The 26,099-nt window shown below is 43.6% G+C and overlaps 1 protein-coding gene across 2 annotated transcripts in view; it reads left to right on the top strand.

The window, feature by feature from the left end:
• Positions 1 to 18,612, top strand: part of SLC26A2 (solute carrier family 26 member 2) — a 141,530-nt gene extending 122,918 nt beyond the window's left edge. For both annotated transcript variants that reach the window (XM_044280704.1, XM_044280705.1), the window contains exon 3: positions 16,318 to 18,612. In XM_044280704.1, the coding sequence (XP_044136639.1) occupies positions 16,318 to 17,841 (1,524 nt within the window). In that variant the 3' untranslated portion in view covers positions 17,842 to 18,612. The remainder of the gene's footprint in view (positions 1 to 16,317) is intronic.
• The last annotated feature ends 7,487 nt before the right edge of the window (positions 18,613 to 26,099 follow it).

Below are 26,099 nucleotides of genomic sequence, written 5' to 3'. Positions count from 1 at the left end.
TTCTCACTGCTCCTAATAATACAAGCTCCACAGAAGGTATGTTTGTACTGCATCAATCCCTACATAGTGCTGTAAGCAGTTTTGCATTACATAAACCGCTGATAGATTCCCTTTAAACAATGCTGCCTGTGGGCTTAAGGCCTCAGACATGAACAGTAGAGTTGGCAGCTGATATACAGTACTGTATGAGCTTCTTATAAAAGAGCTCCCTGTCAGCTATCTCCTTGGAAAACACTGCAAGTGGGGATAAGGGTAAGTTCACACCTCTGTTTAACTGATCTAGCAGTCTGTTCCGGCAGAGATCAGCCTGCCAGAGCTTATTGGACCCGGTCTAGACGGATACTGCCATTCACCGCCGGAACCCATTGACTGTAATAGGATCCGTCTGCTTTGGGCCAGACAAACACAGTGCATGTAACGGTTTTAGTCCGACTAAAAACGGCACTGAAACGCTGCCGGATCCCCGCCAGATCCCATTATAGTCAAAAGGGTCCGGCGATGAATGGTAGTATAAGGCCGGAATAGTATAAGGCCGCTCTAGGGTGTGGTGAGCTCCATTAGGCTGTTCTCTGCTCTGCTCAGATGTTTTATTTTTTTCTTTATCATTAATTTTGATTATTTAACCCCTTTGTAACAACCAATGCGCCTCACTAAGGGCCTTAGCTTTTTACTGCAGCTCAGTCTAACCACTGCATGGGTCCCCCGCAGTGTCATATACTACCAGCAAAGTGAATGAGATTTGACAAATCTTACAGTATGTATGCCTTGATTTTTTTCTTCTGTGCAGAAATTGACCTGTTGTGCAGATGTCAATTGTTTGTGCGATTTCACACTTTCTGTAGAGTGGTTTTCCCATAGACTTCAACTTCAATTTTTATTTTTATTTTTTTGAATTTTTGGTGTAGATTTAGCATTTTCGGATACCCTATGTGGGGATTCGCTCTGGTAGGCAGGTTAGCGGACGCAGTATAGAGGCAATAACAAAGTCTTTAACCACTTCACATCTGGACCATTTTCCCCCTTCCCGACCAGGCCTAATTTTGCAAATCTGACATATCTCACTTTATGTGGTAATAACTTTGGAAGGCTTTTACTTATCCAAGTCATTCAGAGATTGTTTTCTCGTGACACATTGTACTTAATGCTAGTCATAAATTTGAGTCAATATATTTCACCTTTATTTATGAAAAAATCCCAAATTGACCAAAAATGTCTAAAAATTCACAATTTTCTAAATTTCAATTTCTCTGCCTTTAAAACAGAAAGTGATACCTCATAAAATATGTATTACTTAACATTCCCCATATGTCTACTTTATGTTGGCATCATTTTGGAAATGTAATTTTATTTTTTGGGGACGTTAGAAGGCTTAGAAGTTTAGAAGCAATTCTTAAAATTTTTAAGAAAATTGCCAAAACCCACTTTTTAAGGACCAGTTCAGGTCTGAAGTCACTTTGTGGGGCCTACATAGTGGATACCACATAAATGACCCTACTGTAGAAAGTACACCCCTTAAGTTACTTAAAACCGATTTAACTAACATTTTTAACCCTTTAGGCTTTAGAATTAAAGGAAAATGGAGATCAAATTTAAAAATTTCACTTTTTGGGCAGATTTTCCATTTTATTCAATTTTTTTCTTTAACACATCGATGGTTAACAGCCAAACGAAACTCAATATTTATTACTCAGATTCTGCCGTTTACAGAAACACCCCACATGTTTTATTAAACTGCTGTATAAGCACACATGGCAGGGTTCAGAAGAAAATGAGCGGCACGTGGTTTTTAGATGCCATGTCCTATTTGAAGCCCCCCTGATGCACCCTTCCAGTAGAAACTCCCAAGAAGTGACCCCATTTTGGAAACTAGGGGATAAGGTGCCAGTTTTATTGGCACTATTTTTGGATACATATGATTTTTTGATCATTCATTATAACACTTAATGGGGCAAGGTGACCAAAAAATTTGTTGTTTTAGCACAGTTTTTATTTTATTTATTTATTTATTTTTGCAGCATTAATCTGAGGGGTTCGGTCAAGTGACATTTTTTTAGAGCAGAACGTTACAGACGTGGCGATACCTAATATGTATACTTTGTCTTATTTTAATAGCATTTTTGAAGCAAAAAAATATGTTCTGTGTCCATGTTCTGAGAGCTATAGTTTTTAAATTTTTTGAGCGATTTTCTTATGTAGGGGCTCATTTTTTTGTGAGATGAGATGACGGTTTAATTGGTACCATTTTGTGGGACATAGGCCTTTTTGATCTCTTGGTGTTGCACTTTTTGTAATGTAAGGTGACAAAAATTGCTTTTTTTGACAATTATTATAATTTTTTTTACGATGTTCACCCGAGGGGTTAGGTCATGTAATATTTTTATAGGAGTGGTTGTTCTGGACGTGGCGATGCCTAATATGTATACCTTTTTTTTATTTATTTCACTTTAACACATTAAAAGCATTTTTTAAACAAAAAAAATAAAACAATGTTTTAGTGTCTCCATGTTCTGAGAGCTATAGTTTTTTAATTTTTTTTAGCGATTTTCTTATGTAGGGGCTCATTTCTTGCGGGATGAGGTGACGGTTTTATTGGTACCATTTTGTGGGACATACACCTTTTTGATCACTTGGTGTTGCACTTTTTGTTATGTAATGCGTCATGTCATAGTATGCTAGGTCCTCACATTGTACACAGTCAGGACACAGCACAGTGTGTACACAGCAGAGCACCAGGGAGTGGTGAGTACGGCCAGAACCCGGAGTGCTATATCCACTGCTTCCTGGTCCTACCGTGTATTAATAAGCGCTTTCATATTTTTATTTTTTTTCTATATGGAGAAGTTGAAAGGAGGCCTAACAAGAAATAGCTCCACCCTAAAAGTATAGTGAGAAATGAATTTGGAAATAATGACCTATTTAAAAAATATCAGGGTAATGTACAAAGATGGACATTTCCATTAAGCCATTGTTGCTGAAAACCCTGCTACCACTTTTTAGTTATAATGAAAAAGTTTTTTTGCAGTGTTAGCTAATAATTTGCATTGGCAGCAATTGACAATTTTATTTCAAGACACGGAGGCTCATATTGCTTAACCCTTTCTTTACTTCACAAAATAGCAGCAAAGAATTAGACAACAAAATCCACCAATGGGCACACAGCCCTCCCCCTAGCCCCAGTATAAAGGGACCACCCCTCAAGTCCTTCCTCCTCTTTCTTTGCTGCTGCACAAGTTAAGTATCCCACCCTCCTGCTTGCAGGGGTGGTGGTATTAATATTTTATATCATTTGTGGCTGTTTTATTCAATTTTAAGTGGATTATTTCTTGTCCCCCTGTTGTTGAGTAACCAGTTTGCCTTATAGGACTTGGGTGCCATAGAGTTTTGGTGCCGTTTTGTTTTCCCTTACTGATGCTTCTTTCAATTCCCCCTTGACTCTCCTCCGTCCCCTTGCTGGGATCGGGGTTTGTTTTTTTCCCTGTTTGTACTGGGGAGCGGCGATTACCTTTTTCTTCTCCGCTCCGTCGCGTCCGAGGTCTCGCGTCTCGCGAGATCTCGGCCGCCATTTTCCGCCTCCTCTCGGCGCTCGTTCGCGCCGTTCCGGCTGCTGAGTCCGAAATCTCGCGATAGTGGGCGGGATTTCGGACGTCTCCTGCATGTGAGCGCATCGCTGTGCGCATCCAGCGTGTGATCTCCTGCACAGTCCGGTACGGCGGCTCCTCCTGCAGACTCAGAGTGACTAACTCTGCTGTCTTCCTGCCCAGCCTTAGTTAGGATCAGTTAGTAGGATTCAGGGGCATATCGTGGGTTATATATATATATTTCTGTCAGTGCATAATTATGTCTGCCCAGAAGGCTCCACCGGCGGCACTTGGGACCCCCTCTCCTGGGGCCTCCCCTTGTCCCCCACAGAGTGTGGTTATTACCCCTGCTACTAGGGGCCCTGCTTCTGTACCAGCAGATCCGCAGGCACTGACCCTGCAAAGATCTATCTCTGAGGCCATTATTTCGGCTATGGGCTCTATGTCCTCAGTACTGACGCACTCCATATCCCAGGTCTTGATTGCCAATACTTCATCTACGGTGGCCCCTAATCCCATGCCTTTACCAGCCCCTGTTGCCTCCAGAAGTGATATGATTGATGGCATTGTTCCATCCAATGACAGCGCGCCTCGGTCGCGCAAAAGAGCCTGTCCGCGCCAGGCAGAAAAGGCACGGCATTGGAAATCTGCTCGGTCCCACCCCGAGCTAGTTTCTGATTCTAATGGTGAATCTGATGAGGAGGCGTTGATTGATTCTTATGAGAATCCAGAGGAATTTGATGATGAGGATATGTCACCTGCCCAGGGGACGTCTGTCTCCTTCTCATCGTTGCCTCAGCGACCGTTAGAGGTCGACCCGGCGGACCCCTCCCAATCCGTTTCCCTTTTGGACCCGGCCGGGGAGGCTCTCTTTGACCCGGACTCCTTACATCACCCCAGGTCCGCGGAATGGCTTCCGGCTCCCCATATTGCTGCTTACTTGGAGTCCATGATCCGTAAGCCCCTTAGCAAGGAGGCGCGGAACAAACTCCGGGCGGAATGCCCTCGCCCGGTGGTACCTAATAAGGTATGCGAAACGCCGGTCGTGGACCCGAAGATGGTCCAATTCCTGTCTAAAACGGGGTTTAGCCCCAAGAGAGGCCTAGACTCGGCCCTGAAAGCTTGTCAGGACAAGTTACTTGATATTATGGGACCCCTGACTAAGATTTTTGAGTTGGCAGAATCCGCCAAGGCTGAAGGCCGGATGGTCGACCCGGCTGACCTCCGTGGTTGGGCCCAAAGAGCCATTTGCATGGCAGGTAATGCAAATACCTCCCTCAATATTGAACGGCATAAAGCCATTTTGTTAAAAATTGAACCGAAATTGACCAACATGGCCCTGTCAGAGGCCGGCAAGGATGCCCAAGGTTTCCTCTTCGGGGATCCATTCATTAAGGAGTTAGGGAAGTTTGTAGGGACCTTTACCGCATTGGATAAAGCCCAGACGTCGATGCGTCGGGTTTTTAGCGGTAGGGTTTCCACCAGGGCCGGCAGTTCAAGGGGCAGTTCTGTCCGGCCGTGCTTCGTGCCAGACCCGCGGTGCGGGTCGAGGCTCCTATTCATCATACCGCCCGCCTACCCACGAGCAAAGACACCAACCGTCATTCTTTCCTACCCGTGGTGCTTCCGGAAGGGGGAGACCTTACAGAGGAAACCCAAACCTCAGACGCCCATTTGGTAAGTCTACCTCCCCTTCGCCATTTTTCGGAAAGCTGTGTAGGGGGCAGACTCCAACATTTTATTCATGCTTGGGCGTTCATTACCAACGACCCATGGGTGTTGTCCACGGTTCGGGGGTTCAGCATAGAGCTTATTGCCCCCCCGAGGCTTCCAGCCCCGCCTCCTCCCATGTTCCGTTCTCAGGAGTCCCGGAGCCTCATAGATGTAGAGCTACGGGCCTTGTATCTCAAGGGAGCTATAGAACCGGCCCCGCTCGATCACGAAAGGGTTGTGAGCGGTATGTTCTTGGTGGAGAAAAAGGGAGGCCAGTTCCGACCCGTTATCAACCTCAAAGCACTGAATGTATTCGTCAGATACAGGCATTTCAAGATGGAGGGCATCCATCTCCTGAGGGACATGCTCTTGCCGGGAGACTGGATGGTCAAACTGGACCTCAAGGATGCCTACTTGACGGTTCCGATTGCTCCTTCTTCCAGGGATCTGCTGTGCTTCCATTGGCAGGGAACGGTTTGGCGTTTCTCTTGCCTCCCCTTCGGTCTCTCGTCCGCCCCCTGGTGTTTCACCAAACTGATGCGTCCGGTAGTGGCATGGCTACGCTATCGGGGGGTGAGACTCATAATCTATCTGGACGATATCCTGATTATGGCGGAGGACCGCCCCTCTCTGCTGTCCCACTTGAAGATGTCTATTCATCTCCTCTCAGCTCTGGGCTTCATTGTCAATCGGGAGAAGTCCTGTCTGATCCCTTCTCAGTCCATGGAATTTCTCGGATTCCGGTTGGATTCTCTGTCCTTGACTCTCAGTCTTCCCCCCTCGAAGGTGCGGTCGATCCGCAAGGAGTTGCGTCGCACTCTGATCCTTCCGCAGATTTCTCTTCGTCATTTGGCCAGGGTGATAGGTCTCTTGTCATCCTCCATTCAGGCTATCTTCCCGGCTCCCCTTCATTATCGGGCCCTGCAGCGCCTCAAAATCGCTCACCTGCATGCCGGGGCCTCTTATGCGGACCTTATCTCTTTGGATCACGAGACGAGGGACGAGTTGACATGGTGGATTGCCAACCTCTCTGCCTGGAATGGCAGGGCTCTGTTCGGCCCGCGCCCAGATGTTGTGATAGAGTCGGACGCCAGCCTTCACGGTTGGGGCGCGCATTGCGAGGGTGTCTCCACGGGAGGTCCGTGGTCCACGGTGGAGTCTCACTTACACATCAATGCTCTGGAACTCCTGGCGGGTTCCTTTGCTGTCCGCAGCTTCACCAGTGGGAGGGCCACGGCCTGCATTCGCCTTCGCATGGACAATGTCTCGGCCGTCCGTTACATCAATTCCATGGGAGGTACCCGTTCGAGGATGTTGACGCACCTAGCCAAAGACTTCTGGGATTATTGCCTGTCCAATGGAGTTTCGGTTGTGGCGGAATATCTTCCGGGATTGCACAATACCCTGGCCGATTGGAGTTCTCGCTACATCTCAGACACCAGCGACTGGAGATTAGACGGGGAGATATTTTCTACCATCGGATCTCTTTGGGGCCCGTTTTCGATAGACCTTTTCGCGTCCCGCTGGAACGCCCAGCTGCCCAGGTACTTCAGTTGGAGGCCGGACCCGTCCGCGGAGGCGGTGGATGCTTTTCTCCAGAGTTGGTCGACGGATGTGATGTATGCATTCCCACCGTTCTCGATGATTCCCCGGACCTTGGCCAAGATTCGTCTTCAGGTCTCGGAACTAGTACTGGTACTTCCCTTCTGGAGCGCGCAGTCGTGGTTTCCACAGCTGTTGGAACTTCTGGTGGAGATTCCCAGGTTACTTCCTGTCCGGACATCGCTGCTGCTGGATCCGCTGAGCCATCCTCATCCGCTGATTCTGGAGGGATCCCTACGTCTTCTGGCCTGCAGGGTGTCGGGTTATCCTGGCAGACCGAGGGACTTTCGGAGACGGCTATCTTCCTTTTGGAGAACGCATGGGCTCCAGGGACCAGGAGAGCCTATAAGTCAGCTTGGCGATCCTGGGCTGGTTGGTGCGGCCTTCGGAACTTGGATCCCACTACAGCCTCTGTAGGCGATGTGGTTCAGTTCCTCAGTACTCTGTATGACGAGGGTAAGGCCTATCGGACTATAAACGTGTTTCGATCAGCCATTTCCTCCGGTCATAGGGGATTTGATGGCTGTTCGGCCGGCCGTCATCCGTTGGTATGCCGGTTGCTTAAAGGGTCTCGCTTTGCACGCCCTCCCAGGCCTCGTTTTTCTAGTTCTTGGGACGTTTCGTCCGTGCTGTCTTTCCTGTCGTCTTGGCATTCCAACGAGGGTTTGTCCCTTCGCCAGTTATCGGCTAAATTGGTGACGCTTTTTTGCTTGATTTCTTGCAAAAGGGTCTCGGACGTCCGGGCATTAGATTTTGACGCCCGGTCCTTTACTCCTGAGGGTGTTACGTTCAACATTTCCCGGTGTACCAAGACTGGTATCACTTCGGTCTCTTATCCTGTGTTTCCTTCTTCAGCGGCGCTCTGTCCGGTCGCGTGTCTGAAGGAGTACGAGTCCAGAACGCGATCCTTGCGGTCACCCTCTGCTGCTCAGTTGTTTATTTCTTTCCGTAGACCTTTTGCTCCGGTTGCCGCGGTTACTCTGTCGCGTTGGGTGAAGTGGATCTTGTCTCTCGCGGGTATAGATACTTCCATTTTTACGGCACATTCTGTTCGCGGCGCTTCCGCGACTTCCTTGGCTCTTTCCGGTGCGCGCCTAGAAGACGTCATGAGGTTGGCGGACTGGTCTCGTGTCTCCACGTTTCGGGAATTTTATTTTAGGCCGGATCCGCATGTGTTTGCTTCTATAGTGGATAGACTTTGAACTAGCAATATGAGCCTCCGTGTCTTGAAATAAAATTGAATGATTTTCCTAAAATATGACGTAAAGTCATGATTTTATGAAAGACACGGAGGCGAGTATTGCCCCGCCCGTGTTTTATCCCTCCCAGAGGTGCTGTTATTTATGTTTCTATATTGTATGCATGTATTTTGTCATTTTTGGTATTCCAACTGTTAAGGCTGTGTCAACGGTTATTGCGTTTTTCTTGCCTTGTATGCCGCTAAGTCGCTTCTATAGGAATTCCGCATTGCAGTGCTGGAGATTATCTGTTGTTTTTTCTCTCTCTTTTCAAGGTTGATCTCATCCTGTTCGGTGGAGAGTTGAACGGATTTGCTGCATTTTCTGTTTGCCGTTTCTTCAAGTCGGTGGTTCAAGCCATGTTGGTCTTCCGGGTGGCGTTTCTCCTGGTTCCGGCTGTTCCTGTTTGATTCGTTAAGGACGTTCTGAAGACAAAGAAAGAGGAGGAAGGACTTGAGGGGTGGTCCCTTTATACTGGGGCTAGGGGGAGGGCTGTGTGCCCATTGGTGGATTTTGTTGTCTAATTCTTTGCTGCTATTTTGTGAAGTAAAGAAAGGGTTAAGCAATACTCGCCTCCGTGTCTTTCATAAAATCATGACTTTACGTCATATTTTAGGAAAATCATTCAATTGTATACAGCAAACTTCTGATACATAGCCTTTGAAAAGGGTTGTACTGCTGTTAATTTATGTTACAAAGTGTCAGCACATGAAGTGTGAACACTCTATCCTATACATTGTTCAGAGTTCAGCTAGAGAGGGTCACTACTAAATAATTGGGAACTATCAGAGAAGCTTCAAATTTGGCCTTGTGAAGGCTCTTTCACATTACTATTTGTTCTCTGTCATACAAGGACAATGAAAATAATGGAGGTGCTGTATCCGACACATAACTGAATAACGCAGAATGCACCCCTTTAACTTAACTTTACATAGAGCTGACACTCTGCTGATGGCGGCAACTCAGGAATGGAGCCGCCGCCATCACACACAGCAGGGGGACCGGAGGCAGCGCTGGAAAGGGGGGGCGGGGGATGTACGGCCGGCAACATTGAGGGAGGCTGGGGCAGGAGGGGCGGAGAGAATGAATGGGGCGGGGAGGGGGCGGAGGACCGCATCAGGAGATGAGCGCAGGAGCAGGAGAGCAGGAGATGAGCTGCAGGCGACAAGCGGACACAAGGGGGACTTGGAGGGGCACAGATCGTGGGGAGGCACGAGGACACTATCTGATTTCAGGCTCTGATCTGCAGAGCGCAGATCAGAGCCTAAAACCGGCATTTTTTCAATGCCGCGATCCGATTGGTTAGCCTGCACAGACTAACCAATTGGATTGATTGCCGGCAAGGGACCACTCTGATTGGTCCCTTGCCATCATTACTGCACTGTATGCTGTTCGTGACAGCAGCAGTGCAGGGGCAGAAGCTTTAATCCAAGCGCTTTGCAGCGTATTGCAGTCGTGAAGGTGTTAACCCTGTAGCCTTCCGTCTTGAACTTCCTCAGGCATTGAAAATCCATAACGTATTTCATAAATCGTTGCTAAAGAAATGTGTCGAACCTGTTGAGCCGTCCTCCTTGCCTCCTGCTCCTGTCATGGTGGACGGCAATTTAGAATTTCATATCAGCAGGATTGTGGACTCCCGAGTTCTCCGGCGATCCCTCCAGTATCTCGTTCATTGGAGAGGGTACGGACCAGAGGAGAGGATGTGGGTTCCAGCGACCGATGTTAATGCTAGTCGTCTGGTGAGAGCATTCCACAGAGCTCATCCTGATAAGGTTGGTCCTGGGTGCCTGGAGGTCACCCGTAGAATAGGGGGCACTCTCACATCTGTGACAGGTCTCAGAAGGTCTGAGAGATTATCTACGCATTAGTGATCTGACAGCCTCTTTTGGTTTAACTTTGTCTGTGTGTTGTTGTCCAGTTCAGGTGTGGATCATGTGACCTTTACCTCACCCTATTTAGTCTGACTTTTTCCAACACTCCTTGCTTGGGATAGCTTCATTTGGCCTTGGAAGAGCTGGAGTGTGGTTCGTGTTGAAGCCCTGTTCATCCATCATCCTCTGAAGTTAAGTGTTCCGCTTGTTGTGTTTTGTATCCCCCCCCCCCCTTGGTTGTTTACTAGGCCTCAGTGAAACACTAGTTCCTTCACCAGGGAAGGAACAGGTGGTCTCTGCCCTGTCATTGTCTCTTTAGGGCATCTGAGGGTCCAGGGTTTTCTAGGTTCCTGTGTATGGGTATCTCTACCATTGAGAGGTACCCATATGGATAGGAGTTAGGGCCAGGAGCAGGGTTTTATAGGTGGTGACCCCTTTCCTTCCCTAGCGGTGAGGCCTAGTGTCTTTCCCCTTCCTTCTTGATTGTCTTTTGGTATTCTCCCATACTACATCTGTGACAATTGGTCTGCATGGCTGTCGTAACAGAAGGAAACATCTTCTAAAGATGATGAACAAGAAAGCCTGCATACAGTTTGCTGCAGACAAGCAGACTTAGGGTAGTTTCACACTAGCGTTTTTCTTTTTCGGTATTGAGTTCCGTCCTAGGGGCTCGATACCTGAAAAAAACTGATCAGTTTTATCCTAATGCATTCTGAATTCCGTTGCATCAGTTCAGTCCCTCTTACATTAAAATTGCCGCATTGACGGATCCGTTCTTCCGGTCCGCACATGCACAGACCTTTATATCTGTGAAAATAAATACTGGATCCCTTTTTACTGATGACACCGGAGAGACGGATCTGGTACTTCAATGCATTTGTCAGACGGATCAGGATCCTGATCCGTCTGACATATGCCATCAGTTTGCATACGTTTTGATGAATCCGGCAGGCAGTTCCGGCGACGGACCTGCCTGCTGGAATCCTTTGCCGCAACTGTGAAAGTAGCCTAAGGACTTGTATTACTGGAACCACATCATGTGGTCTGATGAGACCAAGATAAACTTATTTTGTTCGGATGGTGTCAAGCATATGTGGCGGCGACAAGGTGAGGAAAGCAAAGACAAGTGTTGGCTACATTTAAGCATTGTGGTGGTAGTGTCATGGTTTGGGGCTGCATGAGTGCTTCCGGCTGTGGGCAGCTACAGTTCATTGACGGAACCATGAATGCCAACATATATTGTGACATACTGACGCAGAGCATGTTCCCCATCCTTCAGAAACTGGGCCGCAGGGCATTATTCCAACATGATAACGACCCCAAACACACCTCCAATACTACCACTGCCTTGTTAAAGAAACTAAGGGTAAAGGTGCTGGACTGGACAAGCATGTCTCTAGACCTAAACTCTATTGATAATCTGTGGGGCATCCTCAAACGGAAGGTGGTGGAGCGTAAGGTCTCTAACATCCATCAGCACTATGATGTCTTCATGGAGGAGTGGAAGAGGATTACAGTGTTAACCTGTGACTCTCTAGTGAACTCCATGCCCAAAAGAGTTAAGTCAGTGCTGGAAAATAATGGTGGCCACACAAAATATTGATAGTTTGGTCACAATTTGGCCATTTAGGAGTGTACTCTAAGATATGGAGTTATTTGAGGGCTCACCAAATACACTGTTATACAAGCTGTACTCTGACTACTTAAACATTGTATCAAAGTGTAATATCTTCAGTGTTGTCCCATGAAAAGATATAATAAAATATTTACAAAAATGTGAGGGGTGTACTCACTTTTGTGAGCTACTGTATGTACTGAAAATAGAGCCATTAAAAACACTAATTGCACAAAAAAACAACCTCATATGGCTAGATCAACTGGAAGATTAAAAAAAGTTATGGCTTTTTAGTGTAGATAAAAAATGGGTCAAGCTAGAATGCATCTTAAAGGGGTTAATCCAGTTAAAGGTAATGATGACCAGTCCTCAGGATAGGTCATCATTATCACATCGGCGGGGGTCTGAGTACCGGCACTCAGCTGTTTCAGGCTCACCCGCAATACATTGTATAGCAGCTGTGCTTGGTATTGCAGCTCAGTCCCATTCACGTCAATGGGGATGAGCTGCAACTACAGTAGGCCATGTGAACGATGTACAGTGTGGTCCAATGGCCTAGGAAGAGGCCGCAGAGCTCACAGAGCACTGACCTCTTCTAACAGCTGATATTGATGACCTATCCAGAGGACGCAGATATAATTGGCCATTTGCCTCAGTGCTTGTGGTTCTCTGCAATGCCACTCAACCATTTGTTGTGATGCACGCTGTGCAATGACTTCATTGCACCACCTGCAATGTTCCACAGATGCAAGCCTGGCCAGAACCGGTTAGGACTACATAGCTGGATGATGTCTTGGTACCAGGGAAACGAACATATTGCACAGTGTATGCACTGCATACAGATAAGAAGTACAATATGGGGCACCGTATGGGGAGCACAGAGATGGGGCACAGCATGGGGGCACAGAGATGAGGCACAGTATGTGGGGCAGAGAGATGAGGCATAGTATGGGGAACACAGATACAAGTTACAGTATGGGTGACACAGAGGTAAGGCATAGTATAGCGGCAAAGAGATGAGGCACAGTAATTGGAGCACATAGATGGGACACACTATGGGGAACAGAGGTGAGGCATAGTATAGGGGGCACAGAGATGAGGCACCGTATGTGGAGCACAGAGATGAGGCACAGTATTGGGAGCTTTGGGGAGTTTTATTTTTAGCGGGCATTGCACGTGACATGACTGTATTCAGGGGAACTACTAATAATGTTGCTATTATATTCAGGGCACAGCATGTGGCACCAAGAACATATTGTGTTAATGTGTAGGGTGCAGATGTGTTGGTAAAGTGAGAAGCTAAAGACTTATGGCTCTCAAACTATGCAGAGAGGAGTCATTGCTGGGATAAAGATGTCAGAATATTACATTTTGCTAATTTATGGCCCTATTTTATAACTTAATTTGGATTAAACCTGTTTTCCAAGCATGTGGACCAGCTTTAGACATGTTGGTGACCACTTGGCCACATTGGATTAGTTTCTGCTCTGCTTTAATGCTTTTAAGATATACGTTATCAGTACATGGAAAACTTTTATACAAAGCTGTTCTTCATTGGAGGATAAGGTAAAGAACAAGAGAACTGTGCCTCCTAATACAGTAATCTGGCTAAGTTGCTTTTGTCTTCTATATATAGCATCCAAATCAGTTAATCAACACCGCACTTCCCGGCGACAGCCGTGGAATACCTTGTGTGTATGTCGAGTGCTTGGCTGAAGCCGCAGGGCACAGTGAAATGATTTCTTGTGAACTCTCTCATTTCTTTGCGTGGAAATTGCTGTTCCAATTAAATTTTAATTAAAAAACATCCCACTGCTTTTGTGTGGAAATAGCAATTTAAATAGGAAGCCGACAAAAGCGATAGATGGAATTCTGTATAGACTTTTGCTATTACCTGGACAGTGATAGACACCTCCACAGTAAGAAGATTATGCTTTAAAAAACAGCAAATGCTTTGCTTATAATTCATTTAGGAATGCAAAGATAATTAACTTTCTCAGTGTGTTCATTAAAAGCTCATTCTTATCAATGCTTCGCAAGTAGGGAAAAGCATATTTACTGATAATTATTTTTAATAGAATAATTATAGTCAGAAATTTATAGTTGAACTGCTATTATAAATGTTTTATAGATTTGTAATGGATCAAATTAGTAGGAGGAACATTCAGTACGAATACACAGTGAGCCACTTCATTATAAATCCATTAATAAAGTTCCCTCTAATCTAAAGAGAATGAATGGGTTTAAATGGTTAATCTAGTCAAAAATGAAAAACTCACATTAACTAAGACTTAAGCCAATAGAGCGGACAATGATTGAAGGTTCATAGGTAGTTTACTCCAGATTATCTCTCACTCGGTAGCTGCATTTACATGGGTAACAGTTCAGTACACAAACCTATAAAAATTACCAGACCACATGCAATAACAATAGTTCATATACTTTATTAGTTCATATGTTAAAAACAGTTAAATAGAGAGCTTGCAAGAAATGTGACATTATTGGAGGAAGAGGAATACGCACAGGACTGTCAATATTAGCTTTGTGCATGTATGTTAGCAAGAAATTCAACTATGCAAATAAAAGGCTAATCATAAAGAGCAAAGTGCAAAGAAAATCACAAGCCTAATCTGCAATGAAATACAGTTAAAAAAAGATCCATTACCCATACTAAGTCCCACACTCCAAGATGGTGCCTATCCCAACGGCATTTCGGCATGCCTTCATGCAATACAGTCTACTCATCTGGCAGCAGAAAATTCAAGTTCACACAGGACAATGTGCTTCTGATGAACAGTGATTTTAGTAGGTGTGTGAAAAATTTGATATTCTGTTGGACAATTGTCGGTACATTTACAGGGATAATTATAAAAAATGAACATTTGTACGAACACTCACCCCTGACAGTTCTCAAATCCTTAGCCTGTGTACAGGGGACTCTAGACATATTAAAGTATAACTGACATTTTTTTTTTCTTCTAATGTGTAGGGACAGTAATAGAGAACATTTTTCTAATACACTTTTTTTAAAGAACTTGTACTTTTATATGAGAAAACTTACCCTGAAATGTCCCTTAGCAGTGCTCTCTAAATGAGCATTGCTAAAGTATGTTTATCCATGTTTATCTACACAGTACAGAGCAGTGTTCACTGTGAAGACAGCTTGGGTTAATTCTTTTTCTCTCCCTGCTGGCATCTATATATGTCTAGAAATTAAGGTACATATATACTGTATTTGCTCTATCTTCCTGCTATATTGACACTGATCATCAGCATGGCCAGCGCTAAGAGTGAATAATTCTTCTGTATCCCTGGTGCGCTGAGTAACTAACCAGCTGCCGGGAGATGCAGGGCAGATCATGCAGTCAGCACTGGCTATTATGGAGAGAGAGACAGGGAGTTCTTGATTTATAGTATATACTGTCCCTGTATATTGTAAATCAGCTACTCCCTGTCTCTACAGCAGAATAGTCAATAGCTGACTGCATGATCTGCCCTGCATCTCCCGGTGGCTGGTTAGTTATTAGAAAAATGTTCCCTATCACTGTCCCTACTCATTAGAAGAAAAAATATATACACTTTAAGTAAAATACAGATGCTGATTCACATATTGTGTATTTTGACCTTTCTGAAAGGCAAAATCCAAAATCTTCCATTTCCACTTAATCACATTAACAATAACATTATCCACTTAATAAGCATAGCCTGAAATACATTTTTGGAGGAGATGCCAACTTTTCTAATTTTATGAATGATGAGCAGTGTTGTAATTATTTGCTCATATTTGCAGCATACTACGATGGATCTTTTTAAATAGAAGCTGTCATCACGAAATAAGTGAAATCTGTTGCAATCAAAGCATGTTATAGAGCAGGAGATGCTTTCCAAGCTCAGTGCCATACATTGTATAGCGGCTGTGCTTGGCATTGTAGCTCAGCCCCATTGACTTGAATGAGGCTGAGCTGCTACTAGACCATGTGACTGATGTACAATGATGTCACATGACCTAGGAAGAGGCCACAGGGCTCACAGAGCGCAAGCCTCTTCCAACAGCTGATCGGCAGGGGTCCAACACCTCCAGAGGATAGGTCAGCAATATAAATTCCTGGATAATCCCTTTAAGAATAGGTGCCACGTTTGTTGCTCTGTCCACTGGAATCTAAGGGAGTCACTTGCTTGACTGTCTAAGTAACTCCAGTAGACCTGTTAAGAGGACCATGAACACTTATGGCTACCTCTATTGTATGTGGATATGATAAGGGTTCAGGTGAAATGAAAAATGAGATCTGTTTAATCCATCAATGCCACAAGGTTCTTTACTATGAACAGAGTAGCATGTTGAGCATGCGCACTACCTCTACATTTTTGTCTATAAGATAGCCAAGTACAGCGTTCAGCTACCATATTTTTAGCAGGTTCTATAGAGATGAATAGTGTGGCAGTGTGCATGCTCAACCTACTGCTCTGTTCATTTCGGAGCAGGGGGGTTGGAAAGTTGCTGGGTATGGGATCCCATTCTTGTAATCGGAGGAGGTTCCAGTGGTAGGACCCCCTCCAATCTAATATTTATCCACTATCTTGTGATTATGGGATAACTTCAAATTTGGGAATAAACTAAATGCAATTCCTTTGTGATGCAAAGAAAAATGTGTTTAAATGTAGTTGTCTGTGGTAACGTTATCTTTCTTTTTACTCTACAGGTAGTAATGGGAGTCCTACAAGTTGGCTTTGTTTCTGTGTACCTCTCTGGCGCAGTTCTCAGTGGATTTGCAACAGGTGCCTCTTTCACAATCCTCACATCTCAAGTGAAATACCTTTTAGGATTGAGTATACCACAGGCTAATGGAATTGGCTCTTCCATTTACACATGGATTTATATCTTCCAGAATATTCACAAGACCAACATTTGTGACCTTGTTACCAGCATTATCTGCCTCTTAGTTCTGGTTCCAGCCAAAGAACTGAATGAATGTTTCAAATCTAAGCTTAAAGCTCCCATCCCTATTGAACTTTTTTTGGTAGTTGGTGCTACTCTTGCCTCTCACTTTGGTCATCTCAAAGAAAAATATAGTTCCAGTATAGCAGGTGAAATTCCTACAGGATTCCTAATGCCGAAGCCTCCAGAATGGGGCCTAATTCCCAATATAGCATTGGGGGCATTGTCCATTGCAATTATAGGGTTTGCAATCACCGTCTCTCTTTCAGAGATGTTTGCAAAGAAACATGGGTATGAAGTGAAGGCTAATCAGGAGATGTATGCCATTGGATTTTGCAACATCATTCCTTCATTTTTTCATTGCTTTACCACAAGTGCTGCTCTTGCAAAAACGCTAGTTAAAGAGTCCACCGGTTGCAAAACTCAAGTCTCAGGATTCATGACCTCTTTAGTCCTTCTCTTAGTCCTACTGGTAATTGCTCCTCTTTTTTACTCTCTCCAAAAATGTGTTCTTGGAGTTATCACCATAGTGAACTTAAGAGATGCCCTTAGAAAATGTTTAGATCTTCCCAAGATGTGGAAAGTCAATAAAGTGGACACCTCTATTTGGTTGATCACCATGTTTTCATCAGCATTTGTTAGTACAGAATTGGGACTATTGACTGGCATTGCCTTTTCAATGCTGTGTGTCATTGTAAGATCTCAGAAACCTGGGGTAACACTGCTAGGCAGAGTGGAGGCCTCAGATGTATATGAATCTATGACTGTCTATAAGGACCTAAACACCACAAAAGGAGTTAAGGTCTTTCGATTTGAAGCCCCACTCTATTATGTGAATAAGCAGTGCTTTAAATCAACCTTGTATAAATATGTTGGTGTAGATCCAGTATTGGTGGCATTAGCAGAGAAGAAAGCTGCAAAGAAGAAAGAGAAGTGGCAGAAGAAAGAGGGCATCGCAGATTCCAGTCTTACTACAACGGAAGTTGTACAGAGACTCTACCAGGAGCAGATGCCTCTTCACTCTGTAATCATTGACTGTAGTGCCATCCAGTTCATTGATACAGCAGGGTTAAACACTTTGAAAGAAGTCTTGAAAGATTATGATGACATTGGTATTCGTGTTCTGCTGGCTCAGTGCAGCATTTGTGTGAGAAATTCGCTTAGGAATGGGGACTATTTAAAAAGGGAGGAAGGGACTATGGTATTTCACAGCGTTCATCAAGCTGTGCAGTTTGCACTGTATGAGCAGGAACAAAAAGATGCTTTTGTTAATGGGTCAGCAGTTTAAAAGAGGTAGAGGCGAAAGATACTCCAACGTTACCATGCCATAGGTGGCATATTCTTAAATACCGAAGTGTGCACTACCGAAGTGTGCAATCTGGAATTGCACATATTAATTTTCTGAAGAATATACAATAAAGCAATATGTCATACTGCCAGATCACATAACTACCTGTCTATAACCAAATACAGGAGGACATTTTAACATTTTATTTTTACATTTTTATTATGACATAATTCTTCCTCTGTATAGTAGCAAATGGTCATATCTGTAGCTCATCACTCAGGACAAGAAATGATCAGATTATTTCTGCAAAAAAATACTATTTTTATTCAAATGTTATATGAATTGCAGAGCTTTCTCTTACTATTTTGATATAGAGGGACTATTTTTCTACAAGATATTCCATATAGACTATTTTTTTTGTAGGAGATTATGTTGTATTTGTTGGGAGATTATTTTAATACAAAGATTAAAAGGCATGAACGTGGTACTGGGTTCTACCAATGCCTACAAATACGAATTGCAGAGATTAAGGTTTATTGTAACATGGGCGTTATGGAATGAGCTCAGGGTAAAACTGATGGTTTGTCCACAATCGTATTGTGTTTCTGCTTTTTCCATGCCAATGCAATTTTACATCTTTAAAGTGTGAAGTATAAGGCCCCTTCCACGCGGGCGCAATGCGTGAGGTGAACGCATTGCACCCGCACTGAATCCGGTGATTTTCATGCCTCTTGTGCGTTGCGTGAAAATCTCAGCAAGCTCTATTTTGTGTGTTTTTCACGCAGTGCAGGCCCCATAGAAGTGAATGGGACTGTGTGAAAATCGCAAGCATCCGCAAGCAAGTGCGGATGCGGTGCGATTTTCACGCACTGTTGCTAGGAGACAAAAATTATTAAAAAATATTAAATTATTTTTATTTATTTTGTAACCCCTCCAGCCCTATTGTACTATGCATTCTGTATATTTTGTAACCCCTCCAGCCCTATTGTACTACGCATTCTGTATTCAGAATGCTATTATTTTCCCTTATAACCATGTTATAAGGGGAAATAATACAATCTACACAACCTTGAATCCAAACCTGAACTTCTGTGAAGAAGTTCGGGTCTGGGTACCACATTCAGTTTTTTATCACGCGATTGCAAAACGCATTGCACCCGCGCGATAAAAACTGAACAATGGAACGCAATCGCAGTCAAAACTGACTGCAATTGGGTACCTACTCACACGGGTTTGCCGCAACGCATCCGGACCTATATCCGGACACGCTCGTGTGAAAGAGGCCTAAGGCCCCTTTCACATGAGCAAGTTTTCCGCGCGGGTGCAATGCGTGACGTGAACGCATAGCACCTGTACTGAATCCTGACCCATTCATTTCAATGTGTCTGTGTACATGAGCGGTTTTTTTCACGCATCACTTCTGCGTTGCGTGAAAAATGCAGCATGTTCTATAGTCTGCGTTTTTCATGCAGCCCTGGCCCCATAGAAGTGAATGGGGCTTCAGTGAAAAATGCATTGCATCCGCAAGCAAGTGCAGATGCAATGTGTTTTTTCACTGATGGTTGCTAGGAGATTGTTGTTTGTGAACTTTATGTTTTTTAAATGTGAAAAACGCATCATAATCCATTGCACCCACGCGGAAAAAACTGAACGCAATCGCAGGCAAAACTGACTGAACTTTTCAAAAATGGTGCGAGTTTCACTGAACGCACCTGAGCCAATCCGTATGGTTCGTGTGAAAGAGGCCTAACAGTCAGCATCTCCTAGCAACCATCAGTGAAAAATGCATTTCATCCGGATGCTTTCTGTTTTCACGCAAGCTCCATTTATTTCTATGGGGCCAGGGCTGCATTAAAAATGCACAATAGGACATGCTGCGATTTTACCTGAATGCAGAGTCCAGATGCTATGTGTTCACTACACGCATCGCATCCGGATGTAAATCTTGCTTGTGTGAAAGAGGCCTAAAGTCACAGCATGTGCAGCCACCAAATGAAAAGAGCAATAAAAGTAGCCACATGGAGAAGTAGACACTAGATGATGCTATTGGTTCATTTTACAGTTCATATAGATGCTCTATAGAATTGGTTTTCAACCAGATATCATTGTGCTGTTATCAGTTAGTGAATCTAGTAAGGCTACTTTCACACCAGCTTTGTTGCTGGATCCATCATGGATCAGATAAAATGCATCCGGATGCGGTTGTATTATCTTTAACACAGGAATGACGGATCCGTCATGAATACCATTGAAAGTCAATTGGGGACGGATCCATTTTTATTGTGTCTGAGAAAACGTATATGTCCCCATTGACTTACATTGTGAGTCATGACGGATCAGTCTTGCTCCACACATCGCGGGCAGAAAAACGCTGCTTCCCGCATTCCCGTGTTGGGGGACTCAATCAAACTGAACAGAAGGCATTCTGATCCTATGACGGATCCTAATAGCGGAAAAGGGAAAGCGCAAGTGTGAAAGTAGCCTAACATGTACTACTCATACTATTATTACTCATATACATAGTGTAATACAGTGGGGGAGATATATATACCGGTCTTGATCTTCCTGTGCTGGCGTGAGATGCACCTAATTTATTAAGAGGCAGATACTTCTTAGTAACTTCCGCTATAACTTCCACTAGTTTCTGGAAAAAGTTATAGTAAATCCGGCGGGCTGTGTGAAGCCTCCCCTCCCTCTTCTTGCCACTTAGCCTAAAAAGTCGCAAATTATGATGCACATATGGCATAACTTTTTACAGTCAGTTTGTATTGATGACCTATCCTCAGGATAGGTCATCAATATCTGATTTGCGGGGGTCTAACACCCAGCACCCCTGCCGATCAGCTGACTGAGAATCGGCCCGTGTAAAGGACCCTTTCGCAAAAAATAGAATTGGGTAAAGAATACAGAAGTACAAATTGCATTCCATTTTAGTTTTTCTCTGCAGGTTCCACTCCTGGCTTTGGCTTACAAATCCAGAGTGTGTAAAAAATTGCTTAGGTAATATTTCACACAGTCTTAGGAGTTGCATATTTTTTTATGTCATAAATGCCACTTCCATATGTTGGCTTGAAGTCTGGGGCAATAGTTAGATGCAGAACAAATATGCACTTTTAAGTGGTGCTTTTCTTCACTTGTATTGCATTTTTAGTTAGTGGCATCTTTTTTAAATCACAGCATGCTCTGATGCTCTCGTTTTCTGGTATTTTTTTCCCTATAGGCATCCATAGTTTTTTTTTTTTTTTTGGGGGGGGGGGGGGCAGCTTGAGAAAATGTGTCAATGTAATGTTGCATTTTTATGAAGTTTTTAAATGGTGTTTTTTCCAATAAAAAAAATGGCCTTTTTTATATTGCTCTACATAGAAAGTGACATTATAGGGGGGCTTCGTACCTTCCTGAAGAATAACACATAGTTTACAAAAAATGCTGTAAAAACACACACGTAAACACACCGGGTGGGTCGTTTTTAATGGTGTTTTTGGCATGTTACATAGATTCACAGCACTTATACTGAAGGATAGGGCTGAGCCAACTTCTATTTTCAAGTTCGGTGTACAGGGTTCGGGTTATCTAAGAATTCTGTTATGGATTCCGCTACCACAGACCATGAGTTATGGCCCGTGCTAGCAGAATCCATAACGGTTTTCTTAGATAACCCAAACCTTGTATGCCGAACTTGAAAACAGAAGTTGGCTCATCCCTAGTGAAGAAGCTTTGTTCCCTCTGGAGACTGAACTTTTTCTTCGCCTGACGGAGGCAGTACTCCCTTGTCTTTTGTGGGGATTTGACATGGAACAGCTTTTCAGCAAATTTTTATGGGTCATTTATGTAGGAATATATTCACCATCCAGGCTTCCTCTGTACAGCAAAAATGCATTGATAAAAAATGCCATAAAAAAATGTGACATACTTTGTCATGTGTTTTTACTAGCTGGGGCAAAAAAAAAACAATAGATGTCTGTTGAACAAAAATACCAATATACGAGGAAAAAAAATGCAACACCCAGGACATGCTGGGATTGAAAAAAGCCACTGATATGAAAAATGCTTGTTTGTAATGTGTTTAATGATTCTCATAGGCTTCCATGAAACATCTGAAGATGTTGTTTTTTGCATAAAAATAGACCTAAAATAGACTGTGGGGCACATTTACTATAGTGTTTTTTCAAGTAAAAAGCTTGTTTCTGACTGTCTTATTTTTTAAGTCTCTGATTTTGCTCTTGTTCTGGAGGCATTTGCGCCTATTTTTAGTTTTAAGACTAATTCAGAAGTTTTCAAACTTGTGTGCCTGTTTTATGATCTAGTCTAATTTCTACTCCATTCCAGGGCAGTTACACCTTTTTGCCTATGTTTTGAGTGGCAAGTTGTACCACATTATGCCTATTTTCATGGAAATGTGCGCCAATTTTCAGCTCACTTTCGCCACATTTTCATGCACATAGTAACTAGACCAGTCTAAGTAAATATGAACCACTAGAGACTTAGTACTCTTAGGCCGAATGCACGCGGCCGTGTTCCGCGACCGAGAGCGGTCCGTGGTATTCCGGGCTGGATTCCTGTTCAGAGCAGGAGCACACGGCGTTATTGGTTGCTATGACGCCGTGCGCTTCATGCCGCTGGTGCTGTACAGTAATATACTCCTATAGAGTATTACTGTACAGCCGCGGCGGCATGAAGCGCATGGCGTCATAGCAACCAATGACGCCGTGCGCTCCTGCTCTGAACAGGAATCCAGCCCGGCATACCACGGACCGCTCTCGGCCGCGGAACACGCCCGTGTGCATTCAGCCTTAGAGAGATGCGGCAATTATGTCCTGCTGTTTGGCTGCTTGAGTTATTGGGTCCTAACCCCGTAGTAATCAATTAAGAAAATAAACTTCGGTACTCCTTGAGATTTGTTTAAGGTACTGTGCTTATTTTTATTTGGTTTTCATAAGCACATTTTTGGCATATGTCTGTCGCAGATTCGGTCGCAAAGGGGATTTGCGGCTGAATCTTCGACTTGTCCGTGCTCACGCCAGGTTTAAAAAAACCGGGAGCATGGTCTGGGCAACAAAGTAGCGTAGGCGTAGAAAATGATCTAAATCTACTTCAGCATAGGAGCTGGCGTAGATTTATGCTGGCGGTGGATGCACCTTAGTTATGTAGACGCCGGTGCAAAGGGTGTTAAGATCAGCGCCTAAAATGTCAGTCTTAATAAATAACCCCAAAAGTGCCTTATTGCCCTTATTGCAACCAGGGTCCTTGATTTATTTTCTTATTTTAGAAAATACTTGTGACTAGTTGGTATGGGAATCGGTTTACTCTAAAGCTGCCCATACACATGGAATGGCTGTTGGCTGACCGACTTTTCGTCCGATAGCTGTCTCTCCTGATTCTCTCCCGCATTCCCTATACACATACATGTTCGGCTCGAGAGAGAGAGCGGACAAAGCTACTGCCAGACACTTCTGGTGCCGTCCTATTTCACTGGAGAACAAAAGGTTCAGGCGAAAGTATTCATTTTGCCCAAACCTTGTCTCTCCCAACGTATCATGTGTCAGGAGGGAGTCTGGAGCTCCCCATACACATTAGAATTTTTTGCCGCCTTAAGCCTTGTGCTCTACAAATGAAAGAGTTAAAAATTCCAAATCCTACAGTCAGCTTAAGCGATTAGTTATCTAGTTGACCTGTTTAGAATGGTGTTTTAATTCTTTCCTTTCGAGGGTGCACAGTTTAGAGGGAAAACTGGAAGCAACTTTAAGATAACTGCACTAAACAATAATAATCTTTATTTGTGCGGCGCCAAAATATTATGCGTCACTTTACAATTCAGAGGGACCATGTACAAACAAATTCACATGTTACATAGTAAGACATTAACAATTCAAACTGGAGAAGTGAGGGCGCTGATCGCAAGAGCTTATAATCTATGAGAAACTAGGGGTGACACATGTCCATTGTGTCATTCCCTGGCTGTGCTTCTTTTCTGATTGAGTGTAAATGAATGAGTGTAAATGAAAATTGTGATATTTTATAAAAGTTAACATCTCTACTCATACATGACAGTAGGGCAGTGGAACGAATTTTAAAGCGTATGTTCAGTCTTGCAACATCTTGACAGTGTTGCAGTTTATAGTCGGTTGCCAAGTTGTAAGTCACAGCAAGCCTCATCTTAACTGAACCAACCCTTTATATTCCTCATCAGCCGTGCATCATTGTGTAAGGTGGGGGCTATACCTACCTTTTTTAACACTTTTGATATAATTAGCTATCTAGTTTCATTTTCTCCAAAGAAGAGCAACATTTTGGCAGAATAAAAGTTCATATACACACTACTCCAGTATGCCTGTAATGCTCTACTCAAACCCTACCTATTGCTGGCAGCAGTTGATCATGGTCAGAACTGCTAACAGACTCCCTTTAAAATAAATTAATAGTGCTACAAAAAGTCTAGGTGTGGCCTCAATCTTATAGTTTCAGGAAGGGTTTACATTGTAATCAATACAGTATTTACAGTATCTACTATTATTTAATAAATGCAATAAAAATTATCAGAAAATGAATGCAATACAAACAATCACATATACATAAAATTATATATGGTCACGGTCCCTTTAAAACATTTTACGTGCAGAGCTCATGCACATAATAATGGAACAATAATCTCTTGAATCTATATATCCTTCTTGGATGTTATTACACTCTTGTTCTATTATTACTGTTTATGCCACTATATGTCTGTGACCACCATTATCTCCTGCTATCAGAGGAGCGCTGTTGGCATAGATATGCTGGTTGGCTTGGATATACCAGTTAGCTTAGATACAGTCAGGTCCATAAATATTGGGACATCGACCCAATTGTAACATTTGTGGCTCTATACACCACCACAATGGATTTGAAATGAACCAAACAAGATGTGCTTTTAATTTGAGGGTTTTTACATCCAAATCAGGTGAACGGTGTAGGAATTACAACAGTTTGCATATGTGCCTCCCACTTGTTAAGGAACCAAAAGTAATGGGACAGAATAATAATCATAAATCAAACTTTCACTTTTTAATACTTGGTTGCAAATCCTTTGCAGACGCTGGGTTTCATCCCTGGTGATGCTCTGCCAGGCCTCTACTGCAACTGTCTTCAGTTCCTGTTTGTTCTTGGGGCATTTCCCTTTCAGTTTTGTCTTCAGCAAGTAAAATGCATGCTTAATCAGATTCAGGTCAGGTGATTGACTTGGCCATTGCATAATATTCCACTTTTTTCCCTTAAAAAACTCTTTGGTTGCTTTTGCAGTATGCTTCGGGTCATTGTCCATCTGCACTGTGAAGCGCCATCCAATGAGTTCTGAAGCATTTGGGTGAATATGAGCAGATAATATTGCCCGAAACTCTTCAGAATTCATCCTGCTGCTTTTGTCAGCAGTCAAATCATCAATAAATACAAGAGAACCAGTCCCATTGGCAGCCATACATGCCCACGCCATGACACTACCACCACCATGCATCACTGATAAGGTGGTATGCTTAGGATCATGAGAAGTTCATTTCCTTCCCCATACTCTTCTCTTCCCATCACTCTGGTACAAGTTGATCTTGGTCTCATCTGTCCATAGGATGTTGTTCCAGAACTGTGAAGGCTTTTTTAGTTGTCGTTTGGCAAACTCTAATCTGGCCTTCCTGTTTTTGAGGCTCACCAATGGTTTACATCTTGTGGTGAACCCTCTGTATTCACTCTAGTGAAGTCTTCTCTTGATTGTTGACTTTGACACACATACATCTACCTCCTGGAGAGTGTTCTTGATCTGGCCAACTGTTGTGAAGGGTGTTTTCTTCACCAGGGAAATAATTCTTCGGTCATCCACCACAGTTGTTTTCCATGGTCTACTGGGTCTTTTGGTGTTGCTGAGCTCACCGATGTGTTCCTTCTTTTTAAGAATGTTCCAAACAGTTGTTTTGACCATGCCTAATGTTTTTCTCTCTGATGGGTTTGTTTTGTTTTTTTCAGCCTAATGATGGCTTGCTTCACTAATAGTGACAGCTCTTTGGATCTCATCTTGAGAATTGACAGCAACAAATTCCAAATGCAAATAGCACACTTGAAATAAACTCTGGACCTTTTATCTGCTCATTGTAATTGGGATAATGAGGTAATAACACACACCTGGCCATGGAACAGCTGAGAAGCCAATCGTCCCATAACTTTTGGTCCCTTAACAAGTGGGAGGCACATATGCAAACTGTTGTAATTCCTACACCGTTCACCTGATTTGGATGTAA

Source organism: Bufo gargarizans, chromosome 2, assembly GCF_014858855.1.
Source record: "Bufo gargarizans isolate SCDJY-AF-19 chromosome 2, ASM1485885v1, whole genome shotgun sequence".
Lineage (NCBI taxonomy): Eukaryota > Metazoa > Chordata > Amphibia > Anura > Bufonidae > Bufo > Bufo gargarizans.
The sequence above is the reverse complement of the archived record's forward strand: the minus strand, read 5'-3'. Positions and strand labels throughout refer to the sequence as shown.